We start from the raw sequence: 22,801 nt of genomic DNA, 5'->3' as shown, positions 1-22,801 counted from the left end.
AGCTCAAACAAGAGACAGGCACCAGGCTCAGTCCCCCCATTCAGCTCTGAGAGAAACATCTGTTAAGAGCTGCTTCCTTCTGCACAGCCTCCACAATCTACACAGGAGTGTAGTGAGCCCTGAGCATGGATGTGCACCCAGGTGATGGGTCCTCACCTGCTGCATTCCCTCCGTCCCCTTGCAGAACTGCTGGAGCTGGGCACTCAGACGAACAGTTTCCTGCTGCAGCTTCTTCTGATCATCCAGACACTGTAAAACCAGGCTTCGGAGGTGCGCCACCTCCACTTGCAGAGCACTGCACATGCAGCCCACAACAGGAGACGCAGCCTTCCCTTCACCGCACGGCAGGGTTGGACTCAGGCAAGAAGGCTGCAGAGACACAGAGGGAAGTCAGGCCAGGTTTGAGTGCAAGGCCAGGAGTTTTCTATGCCATAAGAAACCATGCATAGAAAGTGTCACCCCAGCTCGTTTCCCGACTTCCCAAAGTTCTAGCAGCCAAGGTCAGCAAGCTACTAGTCATTATGTCTTCAGTACAAAGCCACTAACTTCCTCCATTTTCTGGGAAAGCTGCTGCTGTCCTCCTATCACCAAAATCCATCTGGTTTACCCCCCTTTCCCTAAGCCTGGGATCCGTGCCTCTTCTTGGGGCAGAAAACTCCTGGAATACAGTAATCTCACAGGTTCTAATTTCTCAGTGATTCCCTTTATCAGTTCTTCCTATCTCACAGCAATTTCTGCTTTCTAAATTTCTATCTTCCACTAGGCTGCTGGGCCCTAGGTTTCTCTATTTTTTCCAATTGCATGGACCGCATTTTTCCACAGAACTGACCTCGTTATTTTCAATCTGACCAAGCCCCATCTTTGTGTTCTAAGTTCCTGTGAATTGTTCTCTTTGCAGCATCATCTCTGATTATCAGTAGCCCTCTTTTCCTCATCCAGATGAATTAGGCCAATTCAACACCCTCTTCTCAGCTCTCCCCATAATTGCAACATTGCCATTTATGGTCCCCAAGAGCTTTCAGCCAAGCATTCACTTGCATAACATTACCCAGGGATCCGTTTTGGGCTCATTTAATCCAACAGGTTCCTCAGAGGCCACTTTGAGTCCTTGAAGTTTCTGGTAAGGGAGAGTCTCCTTCTCGGGCTCTGAAGACGCCATGCTCAGAGGAAAGGGGCTGTCAGGCATGGGAATGAATTCAGCATTCTCCAGCTCCTGGATCCACAAAAGCAGCACTGTCAGGCCTGCCTGCCTTCCTGCAGCTGACTTCATCTCCTCAACCAATCCACCAACACCCTCTTGTGGTAAAAAGGGCAGCAAGGCCTAAAGGGCTTCCCATGCAGCACAGCTCTGAGAACCTTTCAGAGCATCCCTTAAAAGTGGAAGGGACCACTGGCTTTTCCCAGCCTACATCCCCATTTTAAGGCATTTCTGAGACACCACATTACCTTCCGGAGCCAGCCAGGGCAGGAGCTGCTGTCAGCACTGTTGCCTCCCTTAGCTTCTGTGGTGCTGATCCAGCCCCCCAACTCACGATCTGCTTCCATGGTTCCCCGAAAGCCTCCACTGGGATTGGGGGTCTCTGCTTCCTGTTCATTATCCTCTTCCTCTCCTCCTCCAGTTGTGCAGCTCTGAGCCACTAGCAAACAAGAGTGAAAACTTTATACCTTCCCCACCTCCGCTATTCCTATCGACAAACCCCAGTTGGAGCGGAGGAGCAGAGAAGATGCAGAAATTTGGGCTTATGGCCATGGTGAGAGCACATGCTAGTGGAATCTCCCTCAACAGCTTATCTCCTAACACTCCCTGCAGGCCTCCCCAAAATGGCTTGTGTGCAGCAGGCTTTTGCAGCTTCTTGGCCCCAGCCATCCCACAGGTCCAAGAAACTGGACTCCATCTCTCCAGAAGCTGTTCCATAGCCTCCCTTCCCTTATCAGCTCCCTTCAGTGAATTCCTCTCAGCTTGTCCTCGTCAAACTGAAGTTCCTCAACTACGGTGCATCCATGTTCTTCCTCCTCTGTTTCAGTTCTCTCTTTCCCAGCTTTGGGACATCCCTTTCCATGCACGGCAGCAGCTACATTTCCTCCCTTTGAGCTCTTCTGTGAGGCCTTTCAAACACAGAGAAACCATGCTGCAGGACCAAACTGCACCCACTCAAACTAACCACTGAATGTACTTAAACAATAGCTCCCCAGGGCAGGTTACTCACCAGTACCAATGGACAGGCCACTGCTGTTGGATCGGATTGTTTTAGAGTTCAACACCTTTTCTGCAAGGAGAGAAGCATGCTTTCAGTTAGCGTGCCACACGGACAGCAAGATAACTCCTACAACAGTGCACAACAAAGCCAATGTTGCATGCCTAGAGCCCAGAGCAGCTTGCCACATTCCCACCCAGCAACCTGGCCTGTTCCCAGGCAGGATTTATAGTCTAGGTCCTGGCAAGCAATACATGATCATAACCAAGATCCCAAAATTTCATCCTAAACTGACACTTACCAACAATGATAATGGTGTGCCAGCCACGGCATGACAGGTCTGGAACATGATGCAATGATCCAAATATTGGCCGAGGCCATGAGGTACAAATATCTGAGCCGTGAGTTCTCTCGGTCGATGTCATTGCCAGACGCCCATTCCCACCATTACCCCAGGCAAAGATATGGTTGTCTGAGGAAAGAGAGATTCAGAAGCTTCAATTCGCTCTCTCCCTCTTGGCCTGTAATTGCTTCAAGGATCACAGCCTGTCTGCTATAACTGCTATCCCAAAGTATCTTATCCACCCTGTCCATTTTGCCAGTGGCAGAAAAAACTGATAATGAATCTAACAGGCAGCCACCAAGCCAGCACTCTGCAGCCCCAGGGACAGTAAATGCTTGACGCTGCACTTTGACAACTAACAGGGCCAGACAGCCCCAGTCTAGGAGGATTTCCTTCAGTGCAGTGCTGTGGGGGTGGTCTAGGAAATGCTCAGTGGGAGCCAGTTAACCACCCTGCAGATCTAGTTCAAAGGAACCCACCACAACTTCGCAAAGACCCACTCACCGTCAGTAGCAGCTATGGTGAATTCATCTCCACATGAAACCCTGATCACCTGCTTACCCCCCAAGGGGCCTCCCAGCAGGTTAATTCCCAGGTGCTTCTTATAGTCCCCAACACCAAGCTGTCCGCACTTGTTGGAGCCGAAGGTCAGCAGGCGGCCTCGCTCTGAGAGGAGGAATGAGGAGAAAGTCACAGCGAGGGCCCAACTCTGGAAGCAGCCATGCACGCAGAGAACTACCAGCAACAGCCCATGACCAGAAAGGACTCTGCTAAGAAGCCAGCAAGGCTGGGAGGGGACAGTGCCAGCCAAGAGGAATGGCTTCAGCCTGGAAACACCTCCCCAGTTCCTTCTCCTGTTGCTTCCCTTTTCTGATGCTGGGGGCTGGGACTTCTCACAGACCTCTGACTGGTGTCACTTGAGCAAAGCCTAACTCGGTCATAAACAATTCCTCTGCTAGCCCAAAGCATGATTCTTTCCCAAACTTTTTTTTTTTTTTCCCCTTTAAAAAAAGGAAGGCTGACCCAGAAGCTGATGTTGCTGCTTCAGCTAGCCAGGAGGCAACACTGCTGAGGAACAGGAATCCTGGGTCCTAGAGTAGGCACGAGCCTTGCTACCAAGAGCACAACCCTCAATGTCAAGGGCCAGGCTGAAAGGGCAAAGCTGATGTAAAGTAATCCAGCAACCAGTATTCACTTAATACATAGGGCTCACCATCAATGGAAGCTGTGTGTGTCTTCCCTGGAGAAATGGTACGGATCTTGTAGAAGGACAGCTGCTTGGCCAAAGTAAGGGAAATCGCATATGGCACCTCACAGTATGTCTGATAAAAGATATGTGGGTAAGCACAGAGTGAAAAACCACACACTTGTCAGCTAAGGCCTACTCAAGCAGGTCCTGGCAGACCACAACATTAACCTAGACAGTCCCAACATGGGTATGGTAAAGAACTGCCAGAATCCATGTCACTGGTTAAGTCACCCTGGAACAGATTGCTATCTGTTTCACTACATCAGATCTGAGATAAGCCCATAGGGCAGACAGGAAACTGAGGAACAAACTGCCTCTTCCCAGAATCCAGTATCCATTGTCTTGGATCGGAACTAACAAATTGGCACAAAGCTAATGAACGTTCTGTCACTGTCACAGGACCTCCATTTCCCACATGCTACTGACTGCTGGGAGCTGGAGCCAGGGACCCAAATGCACTTACGTCATGGTTGATTATCCCTGATGTGCACTGATTCAGGCCCAGCTTGTTGAACTCATTGAGTCCACATGCCAACACTTTGCCTGTCTGGGTGAGCAGGAAAGTCCCATCACAGCCACAGTGAACGGACACAATGTTTAAGGTCTTCGGAACATCCACCTATGTAGAAGAAATATATCCCAAGAAAATCAAAATCCCAACACCTACTACACAGAAGCTGGCACATGGAAAACATATGGGGTTAGAGCAGTGGTTCAGCCAGTCTGGGTACTAACAATACCCAATGCAGTTATTTTGAATGAAGGTGCAAAAATATCATAAAGTCTATAGCATAGTGAAACTCTGGTCACAATGCAGAAATTCAAGGCATTCTAGACCTTGTGTACAGACACCGGTGAGCCAGCACAGGAACCAGAAATGTGGTGCACAGGCATCCTGGCCAGCTGGGGTCTACAAGCACCAGACCCAGTTAGCCGAGCAGGGCTGGGTCTGTGCTGTGTGGCTGTGATACTGTGTGATCACAGATATTTGGCTTCCAGGCACATCCTTGTTGGTTTCTAACCCCCAGTGGGTTAGATTACCTCAATTACCCCCAGCACTGTATTTCAAGAGGGTTTTACTTTCAACTCATCTTTAACTCCTTATGTCAAATTCAAAGACTTCCCGGTGTTTGCACTGCTGTGAGTTTCCTCTACAGATCCGAGGTATGAAATTTGTATTTTCTACTATGATTTCTACAACAGTAAGTTTAGCATTTCCAGTTCCAGCATGGAGATCAGAGCAATGAAGCTTTAAGTTGTGATGCTGGCTGGTTTGGGAGTGGTATGCTCCTCTGCCATGATCTCTACGGAGAAATGAAACAAAACGAAGTGAAGAAGCAAAGTTAAAACACTTGCAAACTCTATGATACCTCAGAAAAAACACCTGAGCCTCAGACAGTTAATATTTCCAAACAGCAACTAATTTGGATTTATGCCCATGCAGATTGTGAGAAGTAGTCACAGTCCTACCTTCTGAGGGGTGTAGTGATCTTCTTCTGAATCCAAGCCCAAGCGCCCTGCATCAGTGAAAACAGTGCAGTTAGAAACGGCCTCACAAGGTGCCTGTCCCTAAGAAATGGTATTGTCTCTCCATAGTCCCAAAGGATCTGCCTACAGAACTAGAAACCTGTTCCCCTACATGCATCACTGCCTGCCAATCCTCAAGGCAACCCAACTCCACTCACAGAACAACTTCCCTACCCACAAGGAAGCCAAGTGGCATCCTAGAGCTTCCCAGAGTAAAGTCCCAAGGGCTCAGTCCCCAGTTCCCCATTCTTACAAGGAAAGAAAGGCCCAAAGAAACAACATTCTTTGACCCCCAGGGCATACCAGACAGCCCTCACCCAGGCCCTGCATTACACACCTGCATCAAGCTGCTTTCTGGAGCGGACATGCCCCAGTGCCTTTAGGTTCCAGAGAGACACTACCTACCGTACTCTCCACAGCCCCATGTGTAGACTTCTCTGTTCCTGGTCAGCACTGCCACATGGTTATCTCCACATGAGACCTGCTCCACAGGGTTGGTAAGAAAGAAATCCAGCTGCAGGGGTTCAAGCACTTCAGAGCCATAAGCTTTGTCAACACCAATGCATCCGTAATAGTCCGAGCCAAAGGCATACACCTGGCCCTCATCTGAAGGACACAAGGGAAGCTCGGTCAGCACACAGAGCTTGTATTAGGCTGCATATTAACCTCTTAGGACACAGCCAGAGCAATCTCTTTTCTGTTATCATCCTCCTCTTTAGTGCTGAATGTCATCAGGATAATATGGAGTCCGTTCTTGTTCACATTAAGATGGATGACCTTACACCACAACCTGCAGCTATTTCAGGACACCAGTGTCAAAAAATCTTGGGTTGAACATGCCACTTTGTTTAACAGAAACTCACAAATTGATCCTGTAGCTCACTAAGTCACTCCTCCAGCACACTGAGTGTCTGAGCTTATCTCTGTCAAACCTCTGTTTTTCCAGCACTGGCAAAATAAGCTGGAAACTACCTTGTTGAGAATTATGTTTCCATGGGTAAAGCGAGATTCAAATTCTTCCATAACAGACAACACCACAGTTAACATATCTTTAAAAGTATGAGCAAGGTTAGAACTAGAGACAGCTACCAGGTCTCAAGCTTTCCGAATTAAACAGCAAGTCTCAGATACACATCATCTTTTATCATTGGGTGACTCTTTCCCCACACAGTCCATAAAGAGTTTCAAACACATTTACATTCTTGACTTCAGCCTCCTCTATCTTTAATATGGGCATGCATGGAGGCAACACATGCACTGGTAAGAGCAAGGACTCTTGCTCTTAAGGCATAGCCACAAGGAGCTGTGCTTAACACCCAGCTTCATCACCAAAAAGGAGCATATCCTTAGCAAAACACCCAACTTTCTTGGGAGTCAATATCTTCCTCTGTATAATAACGTTAAACTATCTCCACTGCCACATCTACGATCCTCAAAACTGAGGGGTGACTAACATATGGGACTTTCTCCTTTTTGCACAAAGCTGCTCTGCTAATCTTATTGTGAAGGCAAACATTGCCACAGCACAGCAAAGTGAGGAGACAGGGATCCCCTTCCATCTCTCACCTGTAATACACACTGTGAAATCATCTCCACAGGACACCTGGCGAATAGCTTTTCCCTGAAGCTTCTCAACATGCTTTGGCTGCCGGTAGGAAGCTCTGTCTCCATGTCCCAGCTGCCCATGCAACTTAGTGCCCCCCTGCATATTCTGCAAGACAGAGACATCTGGTAAGGTTATGTATCCACAACTCCAGAGATGGTGCCAATAATTACAGCACCTCAAATAAACAACAGAAGACGGCAAAGAGCAAGAGGAAGTGTGTTAGCTACCTTAGGGAGGAGACTGATATCTGCTATGTGGCATAACAACAGGCAACATTCTAAATGGCAGCACAGGCTTTCAGGCAGTTATGCACTAACGAGAAGTGATCTGGTCTCAGGCCACCAGCTGGTGAGGAATTCCTGCTCCTTTCTCATCTGCCACACTACAGAACCTACTCCCTAATACAGGACTGAAATTTGTCCTTCAGCTTTTTGACTTACTTTTCTAAATCCGAATGGCTGCAAAGAAACCCATAACATGAAACAAATGTCACCAAAGTGGCCAGACCTACCAATTCTACAGGAAAAATAAAATGACTCTGAGTAACATTGAAGCTAAAACTAAAATATTAATAGCCAGCTGAAAGATTTCAGTGGCCATTCTTGCAGAAACATCCAGCAAATGACTTCAAGTTGCTCTCCTCCCATTTGGATCTTTCTTTTCTCACCTACCTACCACTATTTTCTAATCTGTCTTAGAAGATTCTTTATCATCAATGTAAAAGCCTGTGGAAGCCTGGAGATGCAAAATACCTCCATGTCACTGATCATCTAAGCCCAAGAAGACTGGGTTCAATTGTTTTAAACACATTATATGTCAACATTTTTTTACTCACTTTCAATTCTTACAGAATTTCCACTCATCACAAAGAGCATAGTTGTTTAGTATAAAACACCTCTGGTTTCATCCACAAGTTGCCTTGCAGATGACATCTGTATTACAACAAGGTCACTCATCCCACCCATTCTGATCTCAGAAAACCTTCCTCAAAAATACACAAAGCCAATAGAGCATCACAAAGCCTCCAGTGCATTTCCAGTAGCCAGGAAGGGGAGGAAGAGATGTTTGACTCCATGTCTGGGCCTACAAGTTCACCACCTACAATTCTCAAAAGTGCACAGCAAGTCTCCAATACACTTCCTGTCATGACAGAAAACTTCACCCCAAAACACAGCTGCCTTGGGAGACTTGGGTCAGCCCCAAAGCAGATAGCCTCACAGTGTCCACTGCAATCAGATTTCTCCTTTTCCAAGCCATTTGCCTATCTGATTCTAACAGGCTCATGAACAGTCAGCAGTGGATCTGGACTCTCCTTTCCCACCCTTACCCCCTTCCTGCAGTTTCTCTCACTTACCACCCAGGTGTAGAGCTCCTTCTCCACTGTCACCACAGCAAAGTGAGTGTTACCAGCACACACCTGGCGTGCACTGCAGCCACTTTTGATGGCATCCAGCTTCTGGGGGGTGGACTTCCCACCCCCCCAAACATACACCTCACTAGTGCGCGAAGTCACCACTGCAATGGGAGCCTCATTCATGGTACTTGACCTGCACAAGACCCCGCCCCCCCAAAACACACATGCTTTTAATAATGAGTTTGCATTCACTGTCATCACTCATTTTCCTATGGTTGTCTATCAGTTTCTCCTTCACAACCATTCATGGTTTTTATTTTCACAAACTGTTCTTTTTGTTGAGTGATTGTGAGGCCTCAACTGCTATAGAGAGACTCAGGATCAAACCTGTCTCAGAGCAGCAGAGAAAGTAACCTCCAGGAAGCACTTTTAAAAGCCTACAATTCAATATGATGTAATTTAAAAAGACCGGGCTTTCACTGAATGGCCATGGAGCTGTTCTCATTTGTGAAAAATGAAAGCCTTACAAAACAGTCATGAAATCTTGCTCAAAATACAGAAGCATCCAAAAGCTTCTAACTTCCCTCTCTCCTTTTTATTTAAATTACAGGCTTCCATCTGAGGGCAAAAATATAACTCTTCCATACAGGTAAGAATCAATTCACAAGCAGATTGCAAAATGGAAGCTGTAATCAAAGCAAACTGTTTGCGAGCAACCTATGAACTGAACAACTCCACATAATGTGCTCATAGAGTACTTCCAAGTTTACGAGGAAAAAAAGATCAAATTCTATCTGACAAATCAACAGAAACCCAGCTATACACATCATGGAAGCTATCTGCTTCACGGATTAACCCTGCTTACAGGCTTGCTGGGGACTGTGGAGAACCTCTGCATATATCCAGTTTTATGAAAGATACTTATATTCACTTTATATTCAACATTCAGACAGTCACATTGCTCCTGCTCAAGGGAATCTGCATGAAAGGAGGGATCTACATTACATCCTCAGATATACAGGCTGTAAAGACTACATCCTCAGTAGGACAGATTAGAGCTGTATGGGACTTGCTGAGGTAAGACTCCAGCCATACATATAAGCAGGATATAAAAGGCAGAGTAAAACGTGGGACAACAATCATGTAACAACTATGTCAAATTCCCAGCATTTAGGGATCTTCTAAACTACACTATTCTGTAAGGTTGTCACAGACTAACACTCTCAGCAAAGTTCCTCTCTGGGGGCTGTTCTCTGCAGACTTTCTTTCAAACACATGCCCAAATAATTACCTTGGTCGCTTATTTGGCCCATTAAGAAGTGTGACTTTCTCTTCCATCTCCCTGCCAAAGGATAAAAAGCATTTTAGGAAACAGTGACATCGCCAAAAGCAATCTACTGACAAGCAGCACGCAGAGACTGCTTTCCTTTCCAATAAAATGCTGCTCCCTCTTGGAGGAAATGTGGCAGCTGTTTACCAGCTCACAGCAATACACAGTAAGTAGGGCAGAAGTAATGTACCATGTAGCTAACAAACTTCCAGGACAGCTGAGGACAACAAACTACATATATACCAGTATGTGGCCAACCAATACCCATACTGCACAAGAATGACTTTTAATGGCTAAATATAATCAGGATTTGGGCTTTTACTAGTGCATACAGCAAGACGAAACTCAAACTTTGCTGACCACCAAGTAAAAGAATCTTGGTATAAAGGACTAAGTCTGCTGTTCCCAACGCAATCAAAGTGGGATCCAAGCAGTCCAGAATTATGGTCCACCTTTCATAGAAAGACAGCATGTGCAGACTGGTGGTCAAACTAAGCTAAAATGGGCCACTTTCAATGCAACTCTCTCCAGAAGAGGGAGGCAACAAAGGAGAAAGCAAAAGTCTCTATACTGCATGATACATATATTTTGAAAGGCTTTTCCCAATGACCATAGGATGATCTCTGTGACCCTTCGTTCACAGAGATTTGAAGAGCGGGAACCAGCATTCCTCAAAGGAGTCTCAGAAAGGGATGCCTCAAGGTTCTCAATACAACAGCTTCTAAGACAAAGGATGCAGAGACCTTTCTCACCATATCCATGCACCAACAGAACATCAGAGCAGAAGTCAAGACAGCAAGAATGCACACTTCTCTGCTAAAGAGGATGAAGCGTACTTCAACAACCACCTCACGTCAGGCCAAATTACCTTAAGGACTTCACTACAAAAGCACAAACCCCACTAGTCTGCACAAACCCTCCTGTTCTCCCTGACACCTGTCCAGGTTTCAGGCAAGACCACCTGATTACCTCCTGCGTTTGCTGAGAAGGGGATGTTCAAGCAATTCATCTGCAGTGGGTCTCTTCTCTGGATCCTGAAAGAAGTGAGCAACAAGTCAGTCTCTAGGAAGTGCTCATCATCTACAATGAAATCTTGGGCCAGAAGACCTCATTCAAGCCTGCATGGACCTCCTTCCCTGACTCCCTTCAGAAGGGAAAGGAATGAATTCAAATATTTGGAATGAATAGGGATAAATGTCAGGGACATGCAGGAGTGGCTTCCATTCTCTGAAGGTATCAATACTATGTTTGCTTTCAAGAAATTAATTCCCTACAGAAAGCCAGAGTCACAGTCAGAAAGCCAGAGTCACAGTCTCACTGTACTGAGACGATGCTCCCACCTTTGCAGCACTGCATTAGAAAATAATTGCTCCTGCCAGCCCATTAAATAATTGTTGTCAGAGTAAACCCAGCACCCCTCCAAGCCTGAAGGACTGAATGGTGTACCATCTTGAGACAATGCTTTCAGAGGACTGCAGGAAGCCCAGCCTTAGGGATGCCTCAGGCCTCACAGAAATTACCCTGCATCAACAGCCCTCATGCTGAAACAAGCATGTCATTCCCCTTCACCCCTGAATTCCATGGCTTAGGCAGCTGGGAAGGGGTGTCTGAAAATTAAAAAGTATTTCACCAACCTGATCAAGGCAGGAATTCACCATCTGGATCAGCTCCCAGGAGTAGACAGTGGAATCAACCTCCATGGCGCGATTTCCCTGTACAATCTTCACGCAAAGGTTCAGGGGATTCTAGGCAGAAACCAGAAAACAGCTGTAAGGGAACTGAACTGGACAATGTGTCCAATGGGGAGAGACGCTACAGGCCACCATTATTTCCTTCCTCCTTCTCTGATCAGGACACATCCTTCCAGCCTGCCTAGCAGGATCTCCAGAAACCTAATAGTAATTCCTGTAGAAATGGTATCTCTGATAGCTGTTGGTGGCAACATCCAGCTTTTCACCAAATTCCCCAACAGTGGAAGGAGGATAGGTTTCCCTCTGCATGGAATCTCCTATGCAGCATATTGCTGTTGAAACACCACACAGAAGCAAAGTTACTGGGGACTCGGTAGCCATGATGAGAGGAAATCAGAAAAGGATGGTATTTTCACTACATCTCTTTAAGGGTTACAAAATCTTGCATCATGGCAGCTAGCAGCTTTTCCCATATCATGGCACCAGCTGGCAAATCACATATGCCAGCCAGCAATGCTCCCTTTCACCCTCCCCATGCCAGCTTGACCACACTTCTCTTGCACCGAAACTTTGAGAAAGGGTAACAAGATTAAATCCTATAAAATCCAAAGGCTGGAAGTTTTTGCCACAGAATGCTGCACAGAAAATTCACAGCTAGTAATGCTGAAAAAATCAAGACGAATACACAATCACAAACTTCCTCCTTCTAGAGAAAAGGATGTTTCATTCACAACCATGATACAAATTAGCACAGCTTATATTCTGCATCTGGTAAACCCAGGGCTGCAGACAAGTCTGGGTTTGGCAGAAGCCAGAGAGGCACCTGCAGTGCAGGCTAGGGAAAATCATGCTGATATTTTCTCTGGCTACAGTTGGCACTCGCAGGCCAATGTCTTCTTAATCAGCAGATTTAAACAACAATGAAAGAAAAACATGAGTTAATATGAGACAAGTGTGAATCTCAGGGTGATAAAAAATAAGGTTACTCAGTCCATCCTGGTTTGCAGCCTTACAGTAGCATCAAAGGTCCTCTTCAGAGTAAGCAGCTCAAAGATGACACAGCCCACAGCCCAAATATCTGATTTGAAGTTGTATTTCACACCCTGGCAGAGTTCTGGGGACATGTAATATGGAGTCCCCACCAGCTAGGAAAAAAAAACATTGAAAAATCAGAAATTATCCAGCAGCCTTGAATTCCAGAGCTCTGCATCCATCATGTTTACACAGGCCCATGAGCATCAGAGCTAGACACAGCTCTGACACAGCACTGAAGTGACACAGATGACACACCCCACCAACGTGCTGGAGGGATGAGAACAAGGATGCTTCTTCCCTTCTCATCCACAAGCTTGTGCCTGAGTTTCTTAGAAGATTCTAGACATCTCTCTGCTCAGATCCTGATGTGGTACATACTTCTCAATAGAGTAGTAGTCATGAGAACACAGCAAGGACTTGCCCCTCTCTTAATTATACTACATTTAGAGGTAATCAGGGGCTTATGTACTGACATGGCATATGGAAACACTCATAAGAGCTTGAAGGAAAACGGATCTAGCAAAGCTTCCAAACAGATGCCTGTCCATGGCTATGGAGCCACTCTGATCACAAGGTACTGCCAGGACAAAGGCTACTCTGTCTCCACTGAAAGAGGGGTTACTTTTGGGTCAGTAAGTAGAAAGCTGGCTTAAGTCCCACCTGAAAGGCTTTCACTTCAGAAGTGGGCTTTCCTGAGCTATTGGTTTAAAACAAACACCCCCCCACCACACACAAAATCCCCAAACCCAGGACTTAAATACAGAAGCCCTCCCAGGTACAACAGAAATAGTGGCATAGCTCAAAGTCACAACAAGGAGAAACAGAAAAAACATGATAAATGATCTAAGAATGAAGCTTCCAGATGAATGGAGCTCATTCCCTGGCACGGAACTAGACAGCAAAATAAAATGAGACAGAATTTAAAAGAAGGGGAAATATTTATAGTTAGCCTCTTTTAAACTCTCTCAACAAAGCTCCAAGGACTACAAAGCTTGCCTTTCATTAGACTCTTACTAGTATGCTAGATACCTAATGGGCACATTCAGAATCTGCCATCTCTCTTCCATTTCCCGTTACAGTGCGTGACAGTTACAGAGCTACGCGAGTCCCAGCCACGGGAACATTTAGAAGCCCACCTAGTTGGAGTATCATATGGAGAACTAGGACACTGCGTCTAAACCTTTTTTAAGCAAAGGATAATGTAAGCTTTCTGTAAGACGCAGACATATTTTCTATGTCTTCCTTGGTAAACTGGAGAAAGAATGATAAATTAAGAAATCAGTGTTTAGTAAGCAAGACGTAAACATTTTACGAAATTGTAATTTGACTGTTAAAATTACAAATACTGACAATAACATGTTTTGCACTCACTTCACAAAAAGTTACGTCCAGACCACCAGTAGTCATTAGATCACAAATTGAGCAACTAACCCAGAGCACAGCCAGCATATACAGAATGAAATATCATTGAAGGCATGTAGCTCAATATTTTTCAGAAGTGAAAAAGGAGAAAAAAAAGCTTGCAGGTGTAGATGAACACACACAACACAGGCAAAAAACAAACCTGGAAATTCATAGCACAGACTGCACTTTCCCTGAAAGCCAGAAGGCCATGAAAAATGTGATGAAACAGAAGTGGTATTGCTGCAGCCCAGCTTAGCGAGGGCTTTATGCAGTAAGTAGCCTTCAGTTCCCACTTACTGTGCCACCGCCAATAGTGCTCATGTTCTGGAAAGAGGTTGGCAAGTATTTAACTACACATCCTAACAGAACACCAGTAGCTTGCATTAAATCTAATAATACAGCCTGGTAAGGGGAAGTGCAAGCTGGCTTGCATCCCAAACTATAATAAAGGCCTTTAGCAGATAGGAGCTCCAGACACTGTCTCCCTTTCCAAGCCTAGTGCTCACCACAGAAATTAATGGAGCTGGGAAATCTAAGCTGAGCCTTTCAGGTGTCTGCAATACAGCTTACCCTGTGTCATAACACTAGTTGCAAAACTGGTTTCTGGAAGGGTCTGGAACAAAGCTAAGCTTGACAGCCTTCTGGTAAAATTAGTCTCTCCTACAAAGCTTTGCCCCCCTCCAATAGCATTACCAATAAACCATACACCTGGTTACCATAAGAAGCACAAGTGCCTTTCTTGCTTCTCTGTAATTCAGTTCAGAGCCTGAGTATTAAAGAGATAGGAAATGTATCTATGGCATAGTGCAATGTCAGGCAAGTACATCCAAGCTATCTCAGATCCAGCTGAGGCAAAATGCCCCTGTCAGCACCGCAGCATGACCAAATTAACTTGCTAAGCTGGGCTTAACTAGCCCAGAGGGAGAGCACTGTACTGATGTGAGTATATCGCTGTCTCTGTACCTTCAGATAGCACCGCCTTTGTGTTACATAGGTTCACCTTTGGAAGTACCATGCCTAGGTACCAGGGAAAGATGAGCAGCACTCTCTAGCACAGCTATACTGGCTCTGGCACAATTCCATGCCCACAGTGGCACTTATCTTTAGTCTGCTGCTGCTTTGGAGAGAGACAGACCTCTAAAAGGTAACCTGAGAGCAACGATAACTGCAGGATGCAACACACCAGCAAATATGCCAATGTTACTGAGGTAACACGGAGGGAAATCGAGGGGAGAGGGAAAGAAAAACCACAGAAAACAAGCAGCAAGAATGTACAGCATCCCTGGTCTTCTGCAAGCCAAGCGGAGATGAAAGAAAAAAACACACCTCGGTTTGCACACAAAGAAGGGAGATACTCACAGTCTCAGCCATAGAGTACTCAGAGTTCAGCTTCTTCGCCAACCCATAGTCTCCCAACTTGATCAGGTTTGCCTTGGTTAGAAAGATATTTAATGTCTTTATATCTCTGAAAGGAGAAAAAGAAATGCAGACGCTCAAATATATTTCTGGATTTCACAGTTTTCCACACACTACTATACCTCCCCTCCCAAAACGAGGTACTTGCTACTCTGCCAGCATTCTCTCTCACACACACAGAGCTCTCCAAAGGCAATTTGACCCCAAGTACTGAGGCAGTAACTGCAGTTATCCATGTTTTATCACATCTCCACACAAACAAAGCACAGTCTGGAAAGCTCAGGCTCCAGACAACTATGTAAAAGGCCACAAATGAAAGACAGTTCTTTTTCCCCCTCAGTCTCTTCTCTTCTCATGTGAAGGTCATTGAGCAAGTCTTATTTTTCCTAGTTTTATAAATAGACCCAAGCCAGGAGTCCCTGAGCTCACTAAAAACATGAATGTATGCGTGAATGTGTATGTATGCAAATATAAACACACACACAGAGGGTGTGAAACAGATGCCACTCTAGAACTTAAGCATAACATCCCTCTACCTTATGCCTCAAGAACAACTCTTTATAACATGAGGTACTACGCCCAGAAGATCAAAAGGCTGATGTCCACAAAAATGCTGAATTCCAGAACTCATTGAAAACACTTTCTCCCAGACAGAATAATTTGTAGGTAGTTTCACAGATCAATAAAAAAGGCTGTAAATACAGAGAGGAAGACGCCGCAGTATGATATGCTTCCCATGGCCAACACTTCATAACACCCCCTTTTCCTAACGTACCATCAACAACTTCCCAGTGTAGATCGGGACAACATCAAGTAAAGCAGCACTTTGCATTCATCCACTTGGGGCATCGCAAAGTCCTGGGTCACTCTGACAATGTCTGCAGCAGAAGGAAATCACTGCAAACATTTAAATAACTGTTCAATTCATTATTATGGAAGGATTTGGGGCCACACGTTCCTAGACTGTGAACCCTGCTGTGAAGATGGGCAACAGAGGTGGTAAGCAGGAAATCACTGCAAAGCAGGACAGCCATGACATCTGCTTTAGGTCAAAAACTTAGGCACTACTTTGTTGAGTGTAGGGTACCAACCCTTCATTAGCAAGGCTTTCCAATTACCAAAGATTTAGAATGGCAGCAACCAGGATGCTATCCCATAGAAAACATCCTCACACAGCTATGCTCATTAGTTACAGAAGGATGTTGTGCAGCACATGATCCAACCATGCTGGAAACAGCTGTCTGCATGTGCAGTACTCCCCAGAACATCACAGCCTCCGTGAAGCACACATAAACCATTAAATTTACCCCTCCCAGACAGAAAAGAGCAACAGAGGAAGGTAATTAGCTACTCATTAAAATCTCAGTGTCAATGTCAAAATTACCACTATCAGCTAACAAGCTATATTACTTCCTTAAATAACAGGCCAAAGAAATGAGACTGGGCCAAATCCAGGACAAATCTTTCCATGGGTTATACTATAGCAATGCACCAATGCAAAGTCTTCATCACTGTTAGCCTCCAGGAATTACAGAAGGATGTACATGTTGGTTTGAAGCTATTAATTGTGGAGCGGGTAGGAATTATGTTTGGCCTGTGGTAACTGCTCTTCCAACCCACTTTGGCAAACATCATTTATGTGCTATGGCAATAAAGGGCCAATTAACTTCCTTCCTGGATTAACTCTTTGTTCACAAAGCTGCAGCATCAAAGACAGCAATTCCATTTTCATATACAAAATTTCTTACACATTTATCACAAGACAGTTTCTAGCCCTATAAAAATTCTTTACAGAAGTCATACTTAACATCTAGGCAGTCTAGCTATGCTTTGGAGAGAAGCTCAGTGCTTGCTTTAAACACAGAAGCAAAGGCTACTCAAAGGAGTTCTGCACTCACATCCATGAACTGCACTGGTTACCTTAGCTTCACCACATGCCACACTTACCTGTGAAGAATTCCTGCTCGATGAATGCAGCTCACAGCTGATGCAATTTGAAAGAGATACCAAACCACCATCTGCAAAGGTCGAAATAAAAGCCTTATGTGAGGCTCAAAAAAACCCTCCCAAAACCCACTATGTCCCTGTCACACAGAGGCACAGCAAGAGGGCCTAACAGTACCCTTTAGATGCTCTTTTGGGAGCATGAAAATTTAGAATTTCCTCTTTTGGAATTCTCTGAAAAGATATCCCAAAAGGTAGATTGTTCTAGTGCTGTTCATAGTGTCTGCCCTGACAAGCAGAATTCAGTGAGTGAAAAGACTTAGGAATGACAGCTAATGACCACCTGGGAAAGATCTACAGTTGGGCTCTCTGGAATATGAATATTCACCACAAGCCAGAAGGCCTTAAAAGTCATTACATAAGATAAATAAGTGTAATCATTAACCAACGCAGCATGAGGTGGAAGCAGACAGCAGAAAAGTTTTTTTTAAAAAAATGAAGAAAGAAAAATAAAAGGAGTAAGAAAAAAAATCTATGGTGAGATGGATTCAAGGCAATTACTGAGAAAAGAACCTACAAAATTATTAAGAGAGAGAAATTGAGTACCAATCAGGAAGAAAGGCAGAAAGAGGTTTTAAAGTTAAATGTTAGCCAAGATGACAAGGTGACCAAAGTCAGTTGAATGCTCTCTTTCATTACTCCTTCCTTGGAAGTTTATACTGCTTATAGACAGCCAAAAAGGTAAATAAAAAGTTCCTGATAGTCCATAAATGCTTGCAACAGTCAACAGGAGAGGAAGGATGACAGTCCCCAGATATACACAGAAACTCCCCACCAGCACTATGGAAAAAATGTTGTATAAATACTCAGATAACCATACCAGACAGCTCCCCAGAACACTAGGCCAGCCCCACTGCTCCCTCAAAGCAGTCCAAATTACCTCTTCTTCAAATAACTTGTCTTTCTGCCGCAGAATCTTATCGTAGAGGTTCCCTCCTGTAATTGTAAGTGAGAAAGTCAGAGAGGTTTATCTTAGTTAATGGCACCAGTTACTCCGCTCGGGTACTGCTGGGAATACTCAAATCCCCTAAGAGATCTGGTGAATCACTACAGCTCTCCCTCAGCACTTCTCACGCACTCAAAAAATTTAGTTCTTCTTCCATCTAAGAACTTCACTGGCATATCTAAGTTTAAGCAGAGATGACTCTTTTTTTAACACCACCATTTAATACTCTCTGAAAAGTGAATCAGTAAGATAAGCTAGGAGTCTCTACTTTTTTAGCTTAAGAGCTTCTTGGGTTATGTAAACATTTATAACTTGCACACCAAATCATGTGAAAGTGTCCTGCTCAGCATTATATTTAAATAAATAATACATTAAAAAAAAAGAAAAAGAAAGCAACTTTAAGTTTAGAGTAGTCCCTGAAAGCATAAATTACTGCCTTTCCCCACTTACTGCCGAGCTCTGACCTGCCTCTCTCCTTCGTCTGCCCTGCCAAAAACATTGATGCAGAATTCACGAAGCGTTGATAACAGCAGCACCACCAACAGAAGCCTGAAATCAACAGACTCTTCAGGGTACCTCACAATTTCAAGACAGCAGACTAAAAACCACAGAGAGCTAAAAGAAATGATGCTGAGGGCTGCAGGCAGTGAGACTCCCTGTCAAATTACCATCCTACCAGTAAACCCCAAACCTCTGATCACATCCTGTTGCCATTTCATTTCCCAATTATCATATATTATGTCCTAATAGTAACAGAACACCAGGCCCTTCCCCATTCCCACGGGCATGGTGCAAGACAGCTTTCTGCTGTATGATTTCCATAGGCCTGTCAAGTTGTAGATATCCAAAGCAGGTCACAATGGCTCCCCTTTGCCTCCTTGAGAGACTTATTTCAGAATTCCATGTTAGGAAGACTTTTCTGATATTCTGATTAAGATTCCCTTCATTTAATTTCTTCTCATTCAGCCTTGCTACAATCTCTCAACATTTTTCTGCCTTATGTTCGTATTTGCAAATCATCCACAAATCGCTCTTCACATTCACAATTTAACCAAAGTATTCACTTCTGCCTCTTCTTATGAACTTCTTTCCTAGCGATTCAGACTATGCAGGCTTTTAGTGAATTCTGTTCCTTGTCTCTGATCTTTTGCCATCTTTTTTGCAGCATTTCTGAACCAAAGAGCAGCATGACAAGCATTACATCGCCAAAACCCTACACAAGGAGACAAATTAGCTCTTGATTCAGATAACCGATACCTCTATACGCACATACTGAAAAGAAAAACAAATTACTTTCTTCTTTATTTCATCTAATCACACCTAACCTTCTAACACTCTAGTCTCTCTTCAACAAATGTATTTTATAGACTATTTCTTCCTAAATCTATTTCAGATGTATTCATGGATGTTATCCCATGATAAACCCAAGTCTTACAGTACCATGATACACATACATAACTATAGGCAGATAAATCAATAACTTGGCTTCCTCCCCTGTAAAATGGGGACAATATGGTGGGGACAAATGGGGACAATGGGGACAAATTTGAAAGTCTTTCCTAGATCTCCAGAAGAGGTGTGACAATGAAACAGTAAAAACTTTGGATTCTGAGCAGTGTCTGACAGCAACTAGTCTAGCCTTACTTTAAAAATTACTGACAAATTATCTTGGACTTGTACACTGTAAAAAAAGCCACAGAAACAACTATTAACACATTGGCAAAACCAATATCCATAAGCCTAAGTGAGATTCCCTCTTTCTCATGTCCCTACTTCTGTGCCGCTCAGACATATTCAGGCAACACAGGCTATATACTCAGCTCTTGGTTATTGTCCCAAAGTAAAACAAACAGTTTAAAGATGTTAACAAACATGCACAGACATCAGTGCTATGCAGCCCTCCCTCTATGCCCTCCAATGAATTTGTAATGGCCCCAAGCATGCAGTCTTCTCAAGGCAGCTAAATAACTCACACAGAGTACTCCTAAAATAAACAGTGCATCAAAGAGCTAACATTCCCCTACTCTTCCACTGGACTCCACCCTGCAGAAGAACAGAAAGCAGAGAAGCAAAACCAGCTTTGGCCAACATGCCAACCAGGTGTTTGACACCCTTCAAAAACACTTTCCAGAAATCTGTTGTCCTCCCCAACCTGTCCCAGTGAAAGCAATCTAAGATGATAACATCATGATAGCTTTTTCAACCAAAAGTTTCTGCTGATGAGCCAAGGCTTAACGTAACCTCCAAACACACACAGGATACTTAGCTGGGGAGCTGTCCCACTCATTCAAATCGGAACCATATTGCAGTTCTAGGTAGGTATCCTGTTCCAGCAGTATTAGCTGTGTATGACCTCCTCTCCCAGCTGCCTACGAGCAGCTGCAACTCAGACGCTCATATCAAATCCTTCTACCTCTCCATCCCAGCTCGGACTGCTTCCCCTGCAAACTCCAAACAATACCATCTGATCTACTCTTAGATGGAATTTTAAAGTTTTCTCCACCACCAGAAGGAACAGATTTCTTTTTTTTAAATAGTAAACATAGAAGCTGATAGCACAAGGCAGAAGAAAGTCCTGACTGCAGTATGCCAGTAGATTTTTAAGCTTTGATTTATAATTCCCAAATGGATGGGTCTATTTAAGTGATGCTACTGAAAAACAGCCCCACTCTGTATTGCCAGAGAGGCCCAAATATCCTCATGGTCTTTTCCCACTGTCCTCCTAAAAGAACACAGCAAGGAGCATTAGAAGCGTACATTACCAATAACCCACTTCTTCCACTGCACCAGCTACTCGGAAGACTTGAGAAATCATCTACCGCCTGAACTGCCTGCACTAACTACTGGGCTTCTTTCTTTGGCACCTGAGACACAAATCAATCAGAAGGGTTCTGAATCTCTTCTTCAGGAACTATGCAGAATTCACCTCCATCCACTCCTCCGCTCCCCAGAGGACACCCCACGAATACGCCCTGCAGGTTCTGCAGGAGGGTGACTCAGCAACGCGTCAGCTGCCTGTTTGTAAGTGGGAGCAGGGATCTCACCATTACAGTACTCCAGCTCAATCAGCAGCGTGGTGTTATCCATGAAGTGATTGTAGTACGCGATGATGTTCTCATGCTGCAACAGGGCAAGGATAACAATTTCGTTCAAAGCATCACGACGCTCCTTTTCTGACAGCCGGGTCAGGTCCACCTCCTTCCACACTACAAGTGAGTCGTCCTGAAACACAAAAACATCTTTTAATTGCAAACACACTACTAGGAAGAGTACAGTATGTGCAGGAAATTAAAATTTCAGGAAAAGTAAGAAGACTTTCCTGACTCTTACAGATTTCAGACAAAGATTCTTCACAACAATAAGTTTTGAGGTTTTCTGTTTGTCACTAGGAATAGCGATGGCCTGAAGCCATCTTTCTAGCTGACCAGCACTTGCTTTGAAAAAAACCAAACTACCAAAAAACCTTACTACAAGGCTTCCAGGTAAAGACTAAACATACTCCAATTCAATAAAGGGATAACAGTGTATTTCCCATAACTGTGGGACATTGGACAAGACCATAAGCCATTACAAATATCCAGGTACGCCTAGAGAGACACACCAAAAAAAAAAAAAAAAAAAAAAAATCAACGAAAGGAGGACAAATTTAGTTTGCCCTTGTCAGGCCCACCCACGTTGTCAGACAGGCTAAGAGTGATCTGTTAAGTGAACTGAAGGGTTCGTTTACAACTCTTTGAGCCGTCATGCCTCAGGGTGGCCCTCCCCCAGAGAAAATCTGAAGAACTTCCCTTAGGATCCAATCAAGCGCTCTTCTTTGACAGTACTGCGCTAAAAAGATTGAACTGGATGGGATTAAACGACTTGGGAGCAAGGGGAGGACTGGCTTTTCTGCCAGTTTCCCCCGATTATGCTGAAATGCTGATCACGCGAGAGAGTTACCTGTATGAGATGCCCCCATGTCCTCTGTGACTAGAATAAAACATAGAAAAATGAGGAATTTATCAGCGTCAGAAGAGTCTCTACATCCCTCTAAGAAACTTCAGGGGACCGAGAGACTGGCAGCGCTCAAACCTGCCGAAGCCCACAGCCTGCGCCCCTCGACACCCAGGGCCGAACTCGTCACTTTTCAGACGGGCTCCTCCCGGAGCGGCGCCAGGGCCTGTCAGTCCGTCACCCGGGGGGAGCTGTGTCAGCCACCCCGGGGGGCGAACCCTGCTGCGGCTCTTCGGGCGCCGGCGCCTCCAAGCACCCAGCCTCCGGAAACCGCCCCGCTCGCCCTGAGAGCGGCCCTCGGCCCGCCTCGGAGCACCTCCGAGGGCCCCCTTCCTCGGGGAAGGAGGAGGAGAGGGACCCCCGCCCGGCCCGGCCCGGCCCGCCCCGCCGCCAAGGCAGCCTACCTCGGTGCGGCGGTAGAGGGTGGCCTCGCCGAAGGCTCCGCGGCCCAGGGTGCGGATGGGGATGTAGTGCAGCTCCTCCTGCTCGCCGGGCAAGCTGCCGCCGCCGCGGGAGCCGCCCCTGCCCGAGGACTCGCTGCCGAAGTCGGAGCTGATGGAGTCGCAGTGCCGCTCGTACTCGCCCAGCGACATGGCGGCGGCGCGGCCCCGCTGCGGCCCGGCTCTCCCTCAGCGAGGCCCCGCGAGCCCGACGGGCTCCATGTTGGTTCGCGCCGACGACCCGGAACCGCTTCCTCCTGCCGCCGCC

At 45.4% G+C, this 22,801-nt stretch overlaps 1 protein-coding gene across 3 annotated transcripts in view; it reads right to left on the bottom strand.

Annotated features, from left to right (window-relative positions):
- Positions 1-22,801, bottom strand: part of NEK9 (NIMA related kinase 9) — a 27,279-nt gene extending 4,478 nt beyond the window's left edge. For 2 of the 3 annotated variants that reach the window (XR_007509115.1, XM_049825042.1), the window contains exons 1-22: positions 22,498-22,801; positions 22,040-22,069; positions 21,145-21,322; positions 18,035-18,090; positions 17,098-17,168; positions 15,094-15,199; positions 12,309-12,440; positions 11,239-11,349; positions 10,574-10,638; positions 9,566-9,616; positions 8,275-8,467; positions 6,881-7,025; positions 5,720-5,920; positions 5,258-5,304; positions 4,251-4,406; positions 3,752-3,860; positions 3,043-3,204; positions 2,497-2,667; positions 2,208-2,267; positions 1,447-1,637; positions 1,049-1,213; positions 157-369 (exon numbers count right to left, since the gene is read on the bottom strand). Coding sequence is in view for 2 of the 3 variants with exons in the window: in XM_049825042.1 (XP_049680999.1) it covers positions 157-369; positions 1,049-1,213; positions 1,447-1,637; positions 2,208-2,267; positions 2,497-2,667; positions 3,043-3,204; positions 3,752-3,860; positions 4,251-4,406; positions 5,258-5,304; positions 5,720-5,920; positions 6,881-7,025; positions 8,275-8,467; positions 9,566-9,616; positions 10,574-10,638; positions 11,239-11,349; positions 12,309-12,440; positions 15,094-15,199; positions 17,098-17,168; positions 18,035-18,090; positions 21,145-21,322; positions 22,040-22,069; positions 22,498-22,686 (2,802 nt within the window). In the remaining variant the exon portion in view is untranslated. The remainder of the gene's footprint in view (positions 1-156; positions 370-1,048; positions 1,214-1,446; positions 1,638-2,207; positions 2,268-2,496; positions 2,668-3,042; positions 3,205-3,751; positions 3,861-4,250; positions 4,407-5,257; positions 5,305-5,719; positions 5,921-6,880; positions 7,026-8,274; positions 8,468-9,565; positions 9,617-10,573; positions 10,639-11,238; positions 11,350-12,308; positions 12,441-15,093; positions 15,200-17,097; positions 17,169-18,034; positions 18,091-21,144; positions 21,323-22,039; positions 22,070-22,497) is intronic. The other variant, XM_049825043.1, reaches the window with a different exon arrangement.

This window comes from Accipiter gentilis, chromosome 22 (genome assembly GCF_929443795.1).
Source record: "Accipiter gentilis chromosome 22, bAccGen1.1, whole genome shotgun sequence".
Taxonomy (NCBI): Eukaryota; Metazoa; Chordata; class Aves; order Accipitriformes; family Accipitridae; genus Astur; species Astur gentilis.
The sequence above is the reverse complement of the archived record's forward strand: the minus strand, read 5'-3'. Positions and strand labels throughout refer to the sequence as shown.